The sequence below is a fragment of the Bos mutus genome, chromosome 5, assembly GCF_027580195.1.
Source record: "Bos mutus isolate GX-2022 chromosome 5, NWIPB_WYAK_1.1, whole genome shotgun sequence".
Classification (NCBI taxonomy): Eukaryota; Metazoa; Chordata; class Mammalia; order Artiodactyla; family Bovidae; genus Bos; species Bos mutus.
Genome location: NC_091621.1, coordinates 77,498,445 through 77,511,316, shown reverse-complemented (window position 1 = coordinate 77,511,316; position 12,872 = coordinate 77,498,445). Strand labels below are relative to the sequence as shown.

The window sequence follows — 12,872 nt, the reverse complement described above, 5'->3', positions numbered from 1 at the left end:
GAAGATCCCTTGGAGAAGGAAGTGGCAACCCACGCCAGTATTCTTGCCTGGAGAATCTCATGGACAGAGAAGCCTGGTGGGCTACAGTCCATGGGGTTGCAGAGTCAGACACGACTTACTAACTGAACAGCAACAACAGTCTAAATCATAAGGGCATTTAAGGGCTAATGAAAATGTAAGATCCCAGAGTAATCATCTCTACTCAGGATGACCACGTATGAAATACTACACTGGAAATGTTTTCCCTCTCTCCTCCAAAATAAAACTGTTTTACAGTAGTAAATAATCAAAAGATTTTAAAGGTTGACCAGACACCCGAGTCCACGGATGACTACCTCGAAGCAGTCTTAAGCACTTAGGTTTACTCATTATAACAGCAACACACACACACACGGCCTTGGCAGATCCTCCTGAAAAAAGAAAATGGATTAATGATAATGGGTAAACTTTAGAAAGGAAGAGGCTTCATTTTAATCAGGAAGAGAGAAAGGAAGGTGACTAAGAAGAAGAGAGGGAGAGAGGGAAACGTCAAGGCTTCTGAGAACATGTAAGGGCACAGATGATGCTGTGAGGTGATGATGTAAGAGTCGAATAATAGGGAAGAGCTAGAAGGAGGAAAGGACGAAGTGGAGAAAGGAACTATGGGATGAGGATAGGCTCAGTCTGACTCCCATCTGGGGAGCATCTGGGCTGCTCTGCGGTCTCCTTCTGGGCTGTGATTCTTCAGCCCAGGTCCTGGCCCTGTCACCCTCTTTGTCCTGCAGTGCAGGAGGCACGAGCTCAATCCCTGGGTCGGGAAGATCCCCTAGAGGAGGAAATGACAACCCACTCCAGTGTTCTTGCTTGGGAAATCCAATGCGCAGAGGAGTCTGGCAGGCTACAGTCCATGGGCGCAAAGAGTTGGACTTGACTGAGGAACTGAGCACAAGCAGCTTCCTAATACTGTTACTCCCCCGGCCTCAGGAGAGGAAGCAAGAAGACAGATTCAGTGACTCAGATTAGCCCAGGAGCCTGGCGGGATGCTGCTGCCCCTTCCCCAGCCTCCTTCCCTCTCATTCTTCCTTACCTGGTAGCCTAACTGCCCCAGAGGGGAATCTTGCACACTCCGGGGCTGGCAGAGAAGCGGGAGTCATTGTCTCGGAACCAGCCCTGGAAATCCCCCACCACAGAGGAAATTCTCTGCTCACCATGCTGTTTGTGGAACCATTGTCCAGGGGTTCCCTGTTGTAACTTCTGTGTTGTGGGATGTAAAGTAGCTCCTCAACACGACTGCTTAGGGATCACATCAACCCTTATGCTGTGTCCTTGTCAGGGCTGCTTACTTAAGGCCTGAGATGCACTGATGGTGAGCTCATCATTTTGTTGCTCAGTTGCGTCGAACTCTGCCACCCCATGGACTATATAGCCCACCAGGCTCCTCTGTCTATGGAATTTCTCAGGCAAGAATACTGGAGCAGGTTGCCATTCTCTTCTCCAGGGGATCTTCCTGACCCAAGGATTGAACCCACATCTCCTGCTTTGGCAGCAGATTCTTTATCACTGAGCCACTTGGGAATCCTTGATCTTATCATGTTCTTAGTGAAATAATCCTTCGGTGTTACATGATCACAGATGAGGAAACAATATGCTGGAGGATCTCTCTCTCTCCCTCTTTTTTTGGAGGATATATCTCTTGTTATGACATTTTTGCATCTATGTAAAGGAGCTGAAATTAGGAACAAGGTATCCTGAGTTCTGGTCCACAGGTTTGTTTGTTTGTTTGTTTGTTTTAATAATAAAAAAAAAAAATCAGTGCACCCTAAAGCCCACTTGTTTCTGAGCTCCTAGGGTTAGTTTTGGCATCCAGGGGAAAAGAGACTGAGCTGGCCTAGAATGGAGATGGTTGGCACGGAGAGACAGACAGGAGCCTGTGATGGAGGGTCTTGTGATTGTCCAGCTTTGCAGCTCCGGCTTTCACTGTCGGTGGAGCTGAGCCGGGGGCCGGCAGCTCCCCCCGGCCTGGCCAGTGTCCCGTTCTTGAGGCCCCAGGGTTATTTTTAGCTTTGGGGCCTTGGAAGCAGGTGTGGTCCAGGCTTGAAGGCCGCGTCTGGAATCTGTTCACGTCTTGTGCACGTCTGTTTTGGAGCTGAGGACAGTGGCGGGGCCGCTCAGAGACTTTGTTAGGAGAATCTGTGCTTTTCCACCGAGAGGAGTAAAAGTCACGTTGTGTTTCATTCGTGATGCATTAAGTAGATTTGTTTTGGAAACTTTATAAATTAAAATACAGGTTAAGAGTGTTAGGGAATATATTAATTTTAAAGAGAAAGCTAGCTATGAGTCGTTTGCATACAGAAAAAACCTGTATTGAAAGAGTCATACCACAGCTGATTTTTTTTTTTTTTAATATTGTTGGTCTTTTGAAAAACTCTTTGTATTGGAGTATATCTGATTATACTCCAGTAATATTTATACATTATGTTACAACAGTGTTGTGATAGTTTCGGTGGACAGCAAAGGGATTCAGCCCTAGATATGTTGCTTTTGTTCTCTTGTAAAGTCATGTCTGACTCTTTGTGACCCCATGGATTGCAGCATGGCAGGCGCCTCTGTCCTTCACTGTCTCTCAGGGTTTGCTCAAATTCATGTTCATTGAATTGGTGATGCCATCCACCCATCTCATCCTCTGTTGCCCCCTTCTCCTCTTGCCCTCAGTCTTTCCCAGCATCAGGGTCTTTTCCAGTGAGTCGGCTCTTTGCATCAGGTGGCCTAAGTATTGGCGCTTTAGCATCAGTCCTTCTAATTGAATATGCAGGGTTGATTTTCTTTAGGATTGACTGGTTTGATTTCCTTGCTGTCCAGGGGACTGTCAAGAGTCTTCTCCAGCACCACAGTTCAAAAGCACAGCCGTACATATTTGTGTATCCATTCTCCCCCAGACTTCCCTCCCATCCCGGCTGCTGCATAACGTTGAGCAGAGTTCTGTGCTCTACAGTAGGACCTTGTTGGTTATCTATTTTAAATATATCAGCTGACCTCTTTTAAAAGTCCAGTTTTATAGTCACAAGTTTGTGATTTAAAATTTAATTTTATTCACCCCCCCAGCATTATTATTATTAAATAATCCTTTGTAAGTCCTTTTGTGAAGTAGAGATTCAGCTTTTTACCTTGAGGGTGAACCTCAGTTTTCCTGTATTGTTTATTCATCTTCTGTTTCTCCCAGGCTGCCAGTTTTCTTGACAGTGCTGTTAAGGAGGACTAGATCCACTGAGGACCCAGGTCTGCATGGATGTCATGCCTGTTTTCTAATTTTTTTCATGCATTTTCCAGAAAGAAAGAGTGGGAAAGAAAAGAATGTAATACATATTACATTTACTTCACCCAAGCGAAACTATTATGACGTTTTTAATATACGTTTGCGTGTTTGTATATATATGGGTGTTTGAGGTTTTGCTTTATCTACTGTTCCACACTTTGATTTTACTCTCTTTACATACCACGATCTTCTCTCATTGTTGGTTGTTTACTTTGATCATAACGGTGGTAGTTTAGTCACTAAGCCGTGTCCGACTCTTGCGACGCTATGGACTGTAGCCCACTAGTCTCCTCTGTCCCTGAGATTTCCCAGGCAAGAATACTGCAGTTGCCATTTCCTTCTCCAGGGATCGTCCCAATCCAGGAATTGAACATGGGTCTCCTGTATCACAGATAGATTCTTTACCCACTGAGCTATGAGGGCTCTTTGTCAGGAAAGTATACCTTTTATGTAGTGGAATTTTGTTGTTGAGGGGAGGGTGAGCTAACTGGTGCATGAAATAAAGATGATAAGTTTGTATTAGTATCACCAACCCTCTGCCTACAGCAGTCTGGCTTACAAAGGTCTTGTGGTGCGTATTGATACACCTTCTGACAAGGAGAGCTCCTTCAAAACATTTTCCTTTATTTTAATGTGAAGCTCTTTTAAATGATTTCCTTGTTGTATAGCTGTATTCAAACATGCATCTTGTTTAACGTGTCTTTGATTTTTTTACTACATTCTGTGCTACAAAGCCAAGATTCTCTTACTAGATACTATATATTTGTGGAGCTGGAGAATTGTCTTAAATTAGCATTAAGAGTCGGAGAAGGCAATGGCACCCCACTCCAGTACTCTTGCCTGGAAAATCCCATGGACAGAGGAGCCTGGTGGGCCGCAGTCTATGGGGTCGCACAGAGTCGGACACGACTGAAGCGACTTAGTAGCAGCAGCAGCATTAAGAGTAATCTTTCTTGTTTAGTCACTCAGTTGTGTCCGACTCTTTATGACCCCATGGACTGCAGCATGCCAGGCTTCCCTGTCCATGACCAACTCCCGGAGCTTGCTCAAACTCATGTTCATAGAGCCGGTGTTGCCATCCAGCCATCTTATCTTCTGTTATCCCCTTGTCCTACTGCCTTCAATCTTTCCCAGCATCAGGGTCTTTTCCAATGAGTCATTTCTTCACATTGCTTGGCCAGAGTATTGGGGCTTCAGCTTCAGCATCAGTTCTTCCAATGAATATTCAGGACTAATTTCCTTTAGGATGGACTGGTTGGACCTCTTTGCGGTCCAAGGGACTCTCAAAGAGGCTTCTCCAACACCACAGTTCAAAAGCATCAATTGTTCGGTGCTCAGCTTTCTTTATAGTCCAACTCTCACATCCATACATGACCACTGGAAAAACCATAGCCTTGACTAGATGGACCTACGGAAAGTAGTGTCTCTGCTTTTTAATATGCTGTTTGAGTTGGTCATAACTTTTCTTCCAAGGAGCAAGCATCTTTTAATTTCATGGCTGCAATCACCATCTGCAGTGATTTTGGAGCCCAAGAAAATAAAAGTCTGTCACTGTTTCCATTGTTTCCCCATCTGTTTGCCATGAAGTGATGGGACTGGATGCCATGATCTTTCTTATTACAGTGTTTCTTTTCATTTCTTTGCCAGATAATGCACTAATACAGGAACCACAGCTTCTTCCTTTGTAGTTTTAAAGAAGGAACTATACTAAACTTTTTGTATATAAACTTCATATATGTATATATCTTAAATACATATATCTTTTTAATATATGTGTCTTCTATATCCACGTGTGTATATATATCTTCTTGTGTATATATATATTTTTTTTTTAATGCTTAAGTTAGAAGTTCAAGTGGCTAAAAATGCTTCATTTCTGAAAGATATAGTTCTGAAGAAAGACTGAACACCTGCCACATCTTTTTCTGGTGTTTAGCCCATTCAGCATTACTCTGATCAACATATATTCACTGCCCTCAAGCCCTGACATAGAGAACTAGTCTCCCAGGCATCCATGTAGCCATCACTCACTCCCTCATGGTCTTTACTCAACCATCAGAGCAAGGCCTTCTCTGACTACTCTGTTTAAACTTTAACCGCACCCCCTTCCTTCCCTACTTAATTTTTTCTCCATAGCATTGATCACCGTCTTTCATATGATGTTTTGTTGTTGTGGTTTATTATGCATTTCTCATAATTAAATTAGAAGCTCCAGGAGGATAAGAGTTTTTGCCTCATTCATTTTTGCTGCATTTCCACACCAGTGCCTGGCACCTATTCGGTGCCCAGTAACCATTTGTGAATTGACTGAATGAGTTGCAGTAGGCCTGACAGATGCTCAAGAAAACCAGGATGTACTAATTACTCCCCATCTTATTTTCTGAGTCTCCTTTCCTGGCTGCAGCCCACCTTTATTGCAAATATCCTTCCAAAATGAGTTCTCCTTAGCTCTCAGATTAAATCAACCTCTGGAGGCTTCATTGGTGGCTCAGTGGTAAAGAATCTGCCTGCTAATGCAAGGGACATGGCTTCTATCCCGGTCCAGGAGGATCCCACACGCCTCAGGGCAGCTAAGCCCATGTGCCACAATTATTGAGCCTGTGCTCTAGAGGCCAGGAGCTGCATCTGCTGAGTCCTGAAACTCTAGAGCTTGTGCTCTGCAAAAACAGAAGCCGTCACAATGAGAGGCCAGCACACTGCAACTAGAGAGTAGCCTGAGAGCAGCAATGAAGACCCAGCACAGCCAAAAATAAACAAACAATAAAGCAGCCTCAGGCCACATTTCTCTTGCTCAGCCAGTCCATCAGGCATCCTTCATTCTCACTCCTTCAGGACCATCACTTCCAGTGGGGGACAGTCCTCGTTTTCAGGCAGGGCCCCGGAAGGAAGCATTAAATGCAGAGGGTGAATAGGGAGCCCTGTGGCAGGAGTGTGTCTGGGATGGATACCTGGTGTGGCCGCAGGAGAGAGGAGGGGAGCTCAGGTGGTCAGGGAAGGGGGAAGCTGGTGGAACAGGTGGCCGTGAACAGGAGGCTTCCATTGAGCCAGTGCCAGGAGCACAGTGGTCTTCATCAGTAGGACCTAGGTGAAGGCTTGTCACAGATCTGGACTCTGCCTGGGGGGGCCCACATCTGAAGCAGAGGCCTTGGATTTAGTCTTGGCAGGATGGCTACTCTTCCAGCCTGTATCTGTGGATCCTTGTTGTTCAGTCGCTCAGTCATGTCCAACTTTCTGCGACCTCATGGACTGCAGCCCACCAGGCCTCTCTGTCCTCCCCTGTCTCCTGGGGTTTGCTCAAACTCATGTCCATTGAGTCGGTGATGCCTGTAAACATCCTTGAGATACGTATAGACAGCTTGAGCCTCTCCAAGCATGGGTTCTTCCTTCTGCGCCGGGAGTTGCTACAAGGTGGTTGGATTTTACAGTGCTGACAAGTGTGGTCTCCATGCCTAGTTCTGTCTAGACAGTGATTCAGGTGACCTTTAACCCATTGCAGCCACTGCTAGTCAGGTTGCCACCTCTGCTTTGGGGTAAGAAAATACGATCAAGGCAGGAATAGGTGACTGAAAGACACGTTAAGCTCATACTGCCTTCTTGGTTTTGCTGAGCACAGTTTTTTGGTTTATTTTTGTTTCTCTGTTGAATATATTTCACTAAATACTAGACCTCAGAATTTCTATCAGGGTTAACCCACAGCACATGAGGCAGAGTAGCTTTAACCAGTGTAGAACTAAGATGGCTGGAGTCCAGGACGGTCTTGCTTCCAGACATCATGGGCTGCTTTTTCCCCTTTTGAGTTTTTCACTTTTTTTTTTTTTTTTTTTTTTTAATGAGGGGTGGGATGGCATGGGAGGTGGGAAGGAGGTTTAAGAGGGATGGGACATATGTATACCTATGGCTAATTCATGTTGTTGTATGGCAGAAACCAACAATATTGTAAAGCAATTATCCTCAGATTAAAAATAAATAAATTTAAAAGAAAGGTCTATGTGAGGACTTTCCTGGTGGCTTGTTGGCTAAGACTCCAAGCTTCCAACACAGGGGGCCTGGGTTTGATCCCTGCTTAGGCAAGTAGATCCCACATCCTGCAAGAACCCACATGCCACAACGAAGACCCAGTGCAGCCAAATAAATAAATAAAAATAATTTTTTTTTTTAAAAAAGAGGAAGGTGAAATTCTTTAAAAAAAAAAATTATATTTGTAAACCGCTGCTGAAAGCCTATTTGGTGTATCTTGTTGCCTATTTCTTTAGTTTTATTGGAGGAAAAAAAAAATTAAGACCAGTTTGTAGTTTAATAACAATAAACTTCTCACCTGATTTTATCCTTTCCATAATTTCTCTGAGAATCTGAACTTGAGCACAAGTCCACCGAGCAAGGCTCAGTCTGGGGTTTGCTGTACGCAATTGGGCTGCTTTGTTCCATCTGAAAATTTTTATTCCTGTTGACGTCTTGAAGAGATTTAGGATAAGATGAACTTTTCGGTGTTGCAACAATCAAATACTGTCTTACCATCTTTTATTTTATTCATTTTTTAAAGAGGTTTTCCTTCTTAATGATGTATTTTTCTTTTATTATTTGGCTGCATCCGCTCTTAGTTGGGCATGTGGGATCTTTGACCTTCATGTGGGATCTTTTAGCTGTGGTATGTGGGATCCAGTTCCCTGACCAGGGATCAAACGAGCCCCCTGCATTGGGGCACAGTCGTAGCCACTGGCCCACCAGTGAAGTCCCGTGTGTTATCTTTTAAATCCTCAGTCGCTTGGTGCTCAGTTGCTCAGTCGTGGCCAACTCTTTGCGTCCCTTTGGACTGTAGCCCGCCAGGCTCCTCTGTCCATGCAGTTTCCCAGGCAAGAACACTGGAGTGGGTGGCCATTTCCTTCTTCAGGGGATCTTCCCGACCCAGGGATCAAACTAGTGTCTCCAGTGTCTCCTTCATTGCAGGCAGATTCTTTACCTGCTGAGCCATCAGGGAAGCCCTTTTAAATCCTAATTGACACCAAAGATTTTGAGAGCAAACCTGTCACAGATGTGTTCCTAATCTCAGAGTGTTGACATTCTTCAGAAAGAGCAGCAAATGCAATATTGTTGGTTTCTGCCATACATCAACGTGAGTTAGCCATAGGCATACATGTGTCCCCTCCCTCCTGAATGTCCCTCTCATCTCCCACCCCATCCCACCCCTCATAAAAATTTTGAACTTAGAGTTGTAGCACAGGGTAAAGACTTCCCCAGAATCCTCCAGCTGCCAGTAAACGAGGTTGACGGCTATTGTTACCCCTCCCTCCACACCCCCTTGGCAGCCTCGGCCACTCCTTAGTCACCTGGGATCACAGAAAATCAGACGTGCCCGTAAAGGTGCCGTCAGAGAGCTCCAACTGGCTGCGGTACAACATGAAAGGTGTAACTTATCCTCAATTCACCTTCATTCTTTGTTTCTTTGTTTCTCATGTCAGGGCTACTTTGACTAGACCTCTTCCTGGTAAGGAAAAGGGTCTTTTTCTGTCTGGGACTATAGACTGTGGTCATTGTGTCTGGAGTGACTGTTTTCTTCCTGGTGGACCAGTTGGCCGCAAGCTGCCTTCAGCTTCAGTGATTTGGGCTTTTGGCTGAAGGGAAACAAAGACAAGAGCTTTCTAACTCCGTTTTCACATTTTTGCCATCTTCTCTCTCCTTCGTGCCTGGATCTGCTAACCCAGATACTGCTCTGTCCCAAGTGTTGCACCATTGAGAGGAGCCAGCCCGGCTCCAAGGCTCAGACCATTGTCGGTGTCCGTTTGCTCCCTTTCTCGGGTTTCCACCTCCTGTGCTGCCTGGGCTACCACGTGGACCAGACGCATCACTGTCTCTGTGCAGCTTCGTTGCGGGAACAGATTCTTAGGAAAATGGGGTAACCCAGGAGTAGGAGCCCTGGGGAGGGCAGGAGTCAGGCCGTCTGAGCAGAGAACCTGCCATGGCTGTGAACTGTGTCCCCAGCCAGGCAGGACGCTATTCAGAAACTCCCTGGGTAGGTGCTTTGCAAACAGACGTTAGTTGGTTGACAAGGACAAATGCTCTGCTCTGATGTCTTTGCTTGTAGTAGACATGACTTTTGTGCTTGACTGCCATTTAGGCTGTACCAAAAGCAACGCATTCCTGTAATGAAGATGAGAAACAGAGAAACCGTGTGTTACATGAAGCTGATTTGTAAGATGTGAGGGTGGACGAGGTGGTTCCTCAGGTGCCTTCTGACTCCGTGTGTGTCTGGCTCTTGTGAGAAGGGGCACAGCCTGGCTGAAGCTGGACGAGAGGAGGATGGAGTTTCTCTGTCTTTATCTGCTGAGGGATGTCTTTCAGATTCCAGCTCCAAGGCAGCTGTGTTCACCGTTGGCATCTTTGTAGCATTCTCCTTCCTTCCTCTATGTGATGATGGGTTGCTTTCTGACTTAATCAGTTGGGATTACTGAGATAATTTCATCCTCAAAGCAAACTCTGTGGGGTGACAGAGCCAGTGTTATATATCTGTATTTTGTATATGAGGAGAATGTGGTTGAGAGGTTAATATGATTTGTCTGAAGTTAAGGGCAAGACCACTCCTCTCTCCATCCCACCTCTTCCTGCTTCTCCAGGCTTCAGTTCCTATTGGGTTGGCTAAAAAGTTTGTCGATCTTTTTAAGATCTTATGGAAAAACCCGAACGATCCTTCTGGCCAACCCAATAATTTGTAAGTCTGAGATTGGGGAACAGGACTCAGTGATGATTGAGAGGTTCTCAGTGCTCTCAGGACCCTTCGTCGTGTCGTCCTCTTTGCAACCGCATGGACTGTAGCCTGCTAGGCTCCTCGTCCATGGAATTCTCCAGGCAAGAACACTGGAGTGGGTTACCATTTCTTCTTCCAGGGGATCTTTGCAACACAGGGATTGAATCCACGTCTGTTAAGTCTCCGGCATTGGCAGGTGGATTCTTTACCACAAGCCCCACCTGGGAAGCCCTGAGGGGTTCTACTATCAGTTAATCAAATATGAATTATTCAGTATCTTAAGTCATTTTTGGAACAGAATTTTACTTACTTGTAACAGTGTTAATTGAATATCTTATGTGCACAGCACTGTGGAGGTGAGAAATATAATACAAAACATCTGCTGTCAGATAGTTTATCCTGTAGAAGTTGAATGCCAACAGTGGATATCTCGTTTAGCGTAGCAGAGCATTTCCTATAAGCAGAGATGGACTGGGGAGATAGGAACAGGAGAATAGTGACGGTCAGGGTGAGGTCTAAGCGGTGGGCACAAAACTCCAATTAGTGTTAATAGGAAAAGGTCCGTCTTAGGAATTTAGGAAGAGTAGGCAGACAGTCAAGGACAGGGAAACCATGGGTTCACAGAGTCGGACACGACTGAGTGACTGAATGCCAAAAGGATAGGAGGTGTCAGGGCCACTGTTTAGAACTCTGTCTGCTGGGTTGTTAGGTTCAGAGTCCACAGCGAAGGTGTGAAGTTTCCTGAGGCTGGGAGTCCATGAGACTCTTAAAAACAAGGGACAAGAAAAGGAGAACTGCGAGGTGCTGGGAGGGCACCAGGCCAGGGTCTTAGCTGTGGGTCTGCCGGGAGAGGAGCGAGAACATCACAGACCCCCGGCAACAAGTTCAACACTTGGTGTGACAAGCATATCGGTCATTCTGTCCCTCGTGTTCCTTAAAAGGTGGCCAAAATCTACAGAACCTCCTGGGTTACTGCCTTTTCTCCCAGAGGGCAGTTTAAAGGAATCTTCACAGCACACACACGCCCATTATCAGAAAAGACTTTTTGTCCTGATAACACGGTATTGCTAACCTGATCCCTGGCTGCTCTTCTTTGTGCTCTTTTCAAGAAATAAGCAAATAAAATGAAGGAAACCCATCTGGAATAAAGATACCCGAAGTGGCTTTTTATAGCTCTTTTTAATTTCGTAGCATAAGTCCATGAGTTCTGGGCCCCCAGGTGGTTATAATTCATGACTATGTCTTCTTTTGTCATCTCTGAGTTTTTATATTTTGAGGTGAAAGTGAGTTATCGTTAGTGTGTTTTCTGGAGCCATACCTGCTTGTCCTTTGTTTGTTTGTTCACATGAAACAGTGCGTCAAGTATGGAATTAGATTAATGGAGTAAATATTATGAATCATACAGTCCCTCTAATCCGCTGCTCTTTCTCTCCCTGACCCCTGTGTTTTGTTTTCCGTCTGTCATTCTCTCTCGGTGTAGGCTTTTCAGCCCCGTGGCAAGCTGTTGGAGCGAGGGAACAGAGGTAAAGAATGATGTAATGCACTGGCCGCCCCAAAGCATCTTTTGTTGGAATGGTTATTCCAGTCATCTCTTTATGAATCAAATGTGAGGGGTTGCTTTGTGGACGGAGGCCTTTGCGAGAACACATCAACGGGAAAGAGAAAGAGACATTCACTTGGAGGGCTCTCGCCGAAAATGGGTTTAACTCTGCTCTCGCCAGTCACCACCAGCCTGACCTCATACACTTCAGTACAATGGAGTGGCTGAGCCTTTGAGCACACCACCATTACATCATCGTGGCAAATTAAAGGAAGAGGTGGGAAAAGAGGACTTATTGTTGTCATGGCCCATGAGATGATTGGAACTCAAATTGTTACTGAGAGGCTGGTGGCTCTGCTGGAAAGTGGAACGGAAAAAGTGCTGCTAATTGATAGCCGGCCATTCGTGGAATACAATACGTCCCACATTTTGGAAGCCATTAATATCAACTGCTCCAAGCTTATGAAGCGAAGGTTGCAACAGGACAAAGTGTTAATTACGGAGCTCATCCAGCACTCGGCCAAACATAAGGTACATGCTTGCTTTTTTTTTTTTCCTTTTGAAAATAAATGGACATATTGAATGGGGATCTATTTTAAATGAAGCCCCCTTTTTAAGGGGAGAACGTAATTTGGGGAAGTTTTGGTTGCTTTTTTTAAACTTTGGTACTTTATGATATCTCGAAATAATTCACTAATTCTAAATAGTGTCCCTGCTCAGAATTTTTCTGAACTGTACAGAAAGGTGTAACCTGTTTTAATTTGATCACATGCTGTGTTTTCCTGTTAATGCTAAAAAATTGTTTTATTAATTCAGTCACAAGTTATTTTTAATACATTTTATTAATACTCAATTAGTAATTATGTATAAATATAATATTACATATGTGTTATTAATAATTAATACCTGAGCAATTGAGCATGCACAGCGCATTGTTTTTTGTTGTTTACAAACATAATGAAAGGGGGTCATTGTTTTCAAGTGCCCTGGGAAAAGAAGTAGAAACTAATTATTTTAGAAGTACTTCTCATTTGTGGGAAGGTAATGATCAGAAGTTAAGGCTCTTCAAGGCAAGTTTTTCTTGGGATACCAGAATTTCACGTTGTGATAGGTAAGGCAGTTTCTTTTGTTCAGGAATAAAAATGAGTTCATGCTTTAGTTTTACTAAACAACTGGTATGTAACTATGTAGAAATCACTTTGAGGTGTTTCTTCCGCTCAAGAATCATTATGTTGCATACTGTTGTGTTGTACATGCTTTTCATTCCCTTTTTATAGTGTTATGGATTTAAAACTGAGGAG

At 44.5% G+C, this 12,872-nt stretch overlaps 1 protein-coding gene across 3 annotated transcripts in view; it reads left to right on the top strand.

Annotated features, from left to right (window-relative positions):
* Positions 1–12,872, top strand: part of DUSP16 (dual specificity phosphatase 16) — a 93,702-nt gene that overhangs the window by 27,729 nt on the left and 53,101 nt on the right. For all 3 annotated transcript variants that reach the window (XM_070371111.1, XM_070371108.1, XM_070371109.1), the window contains one exon: positions 11,512–12,102. In XM_070371111.1, coding sequence (XP_070227212.1) covers positions 11,875–12,102 — 228 coding nt within the window. In that variant the 5' untranslated portion in view covers positions 11,512–11,874. The remainder of the gene's footprint in view (positions 1–11,511; positions 12,103–12,872) is intronic.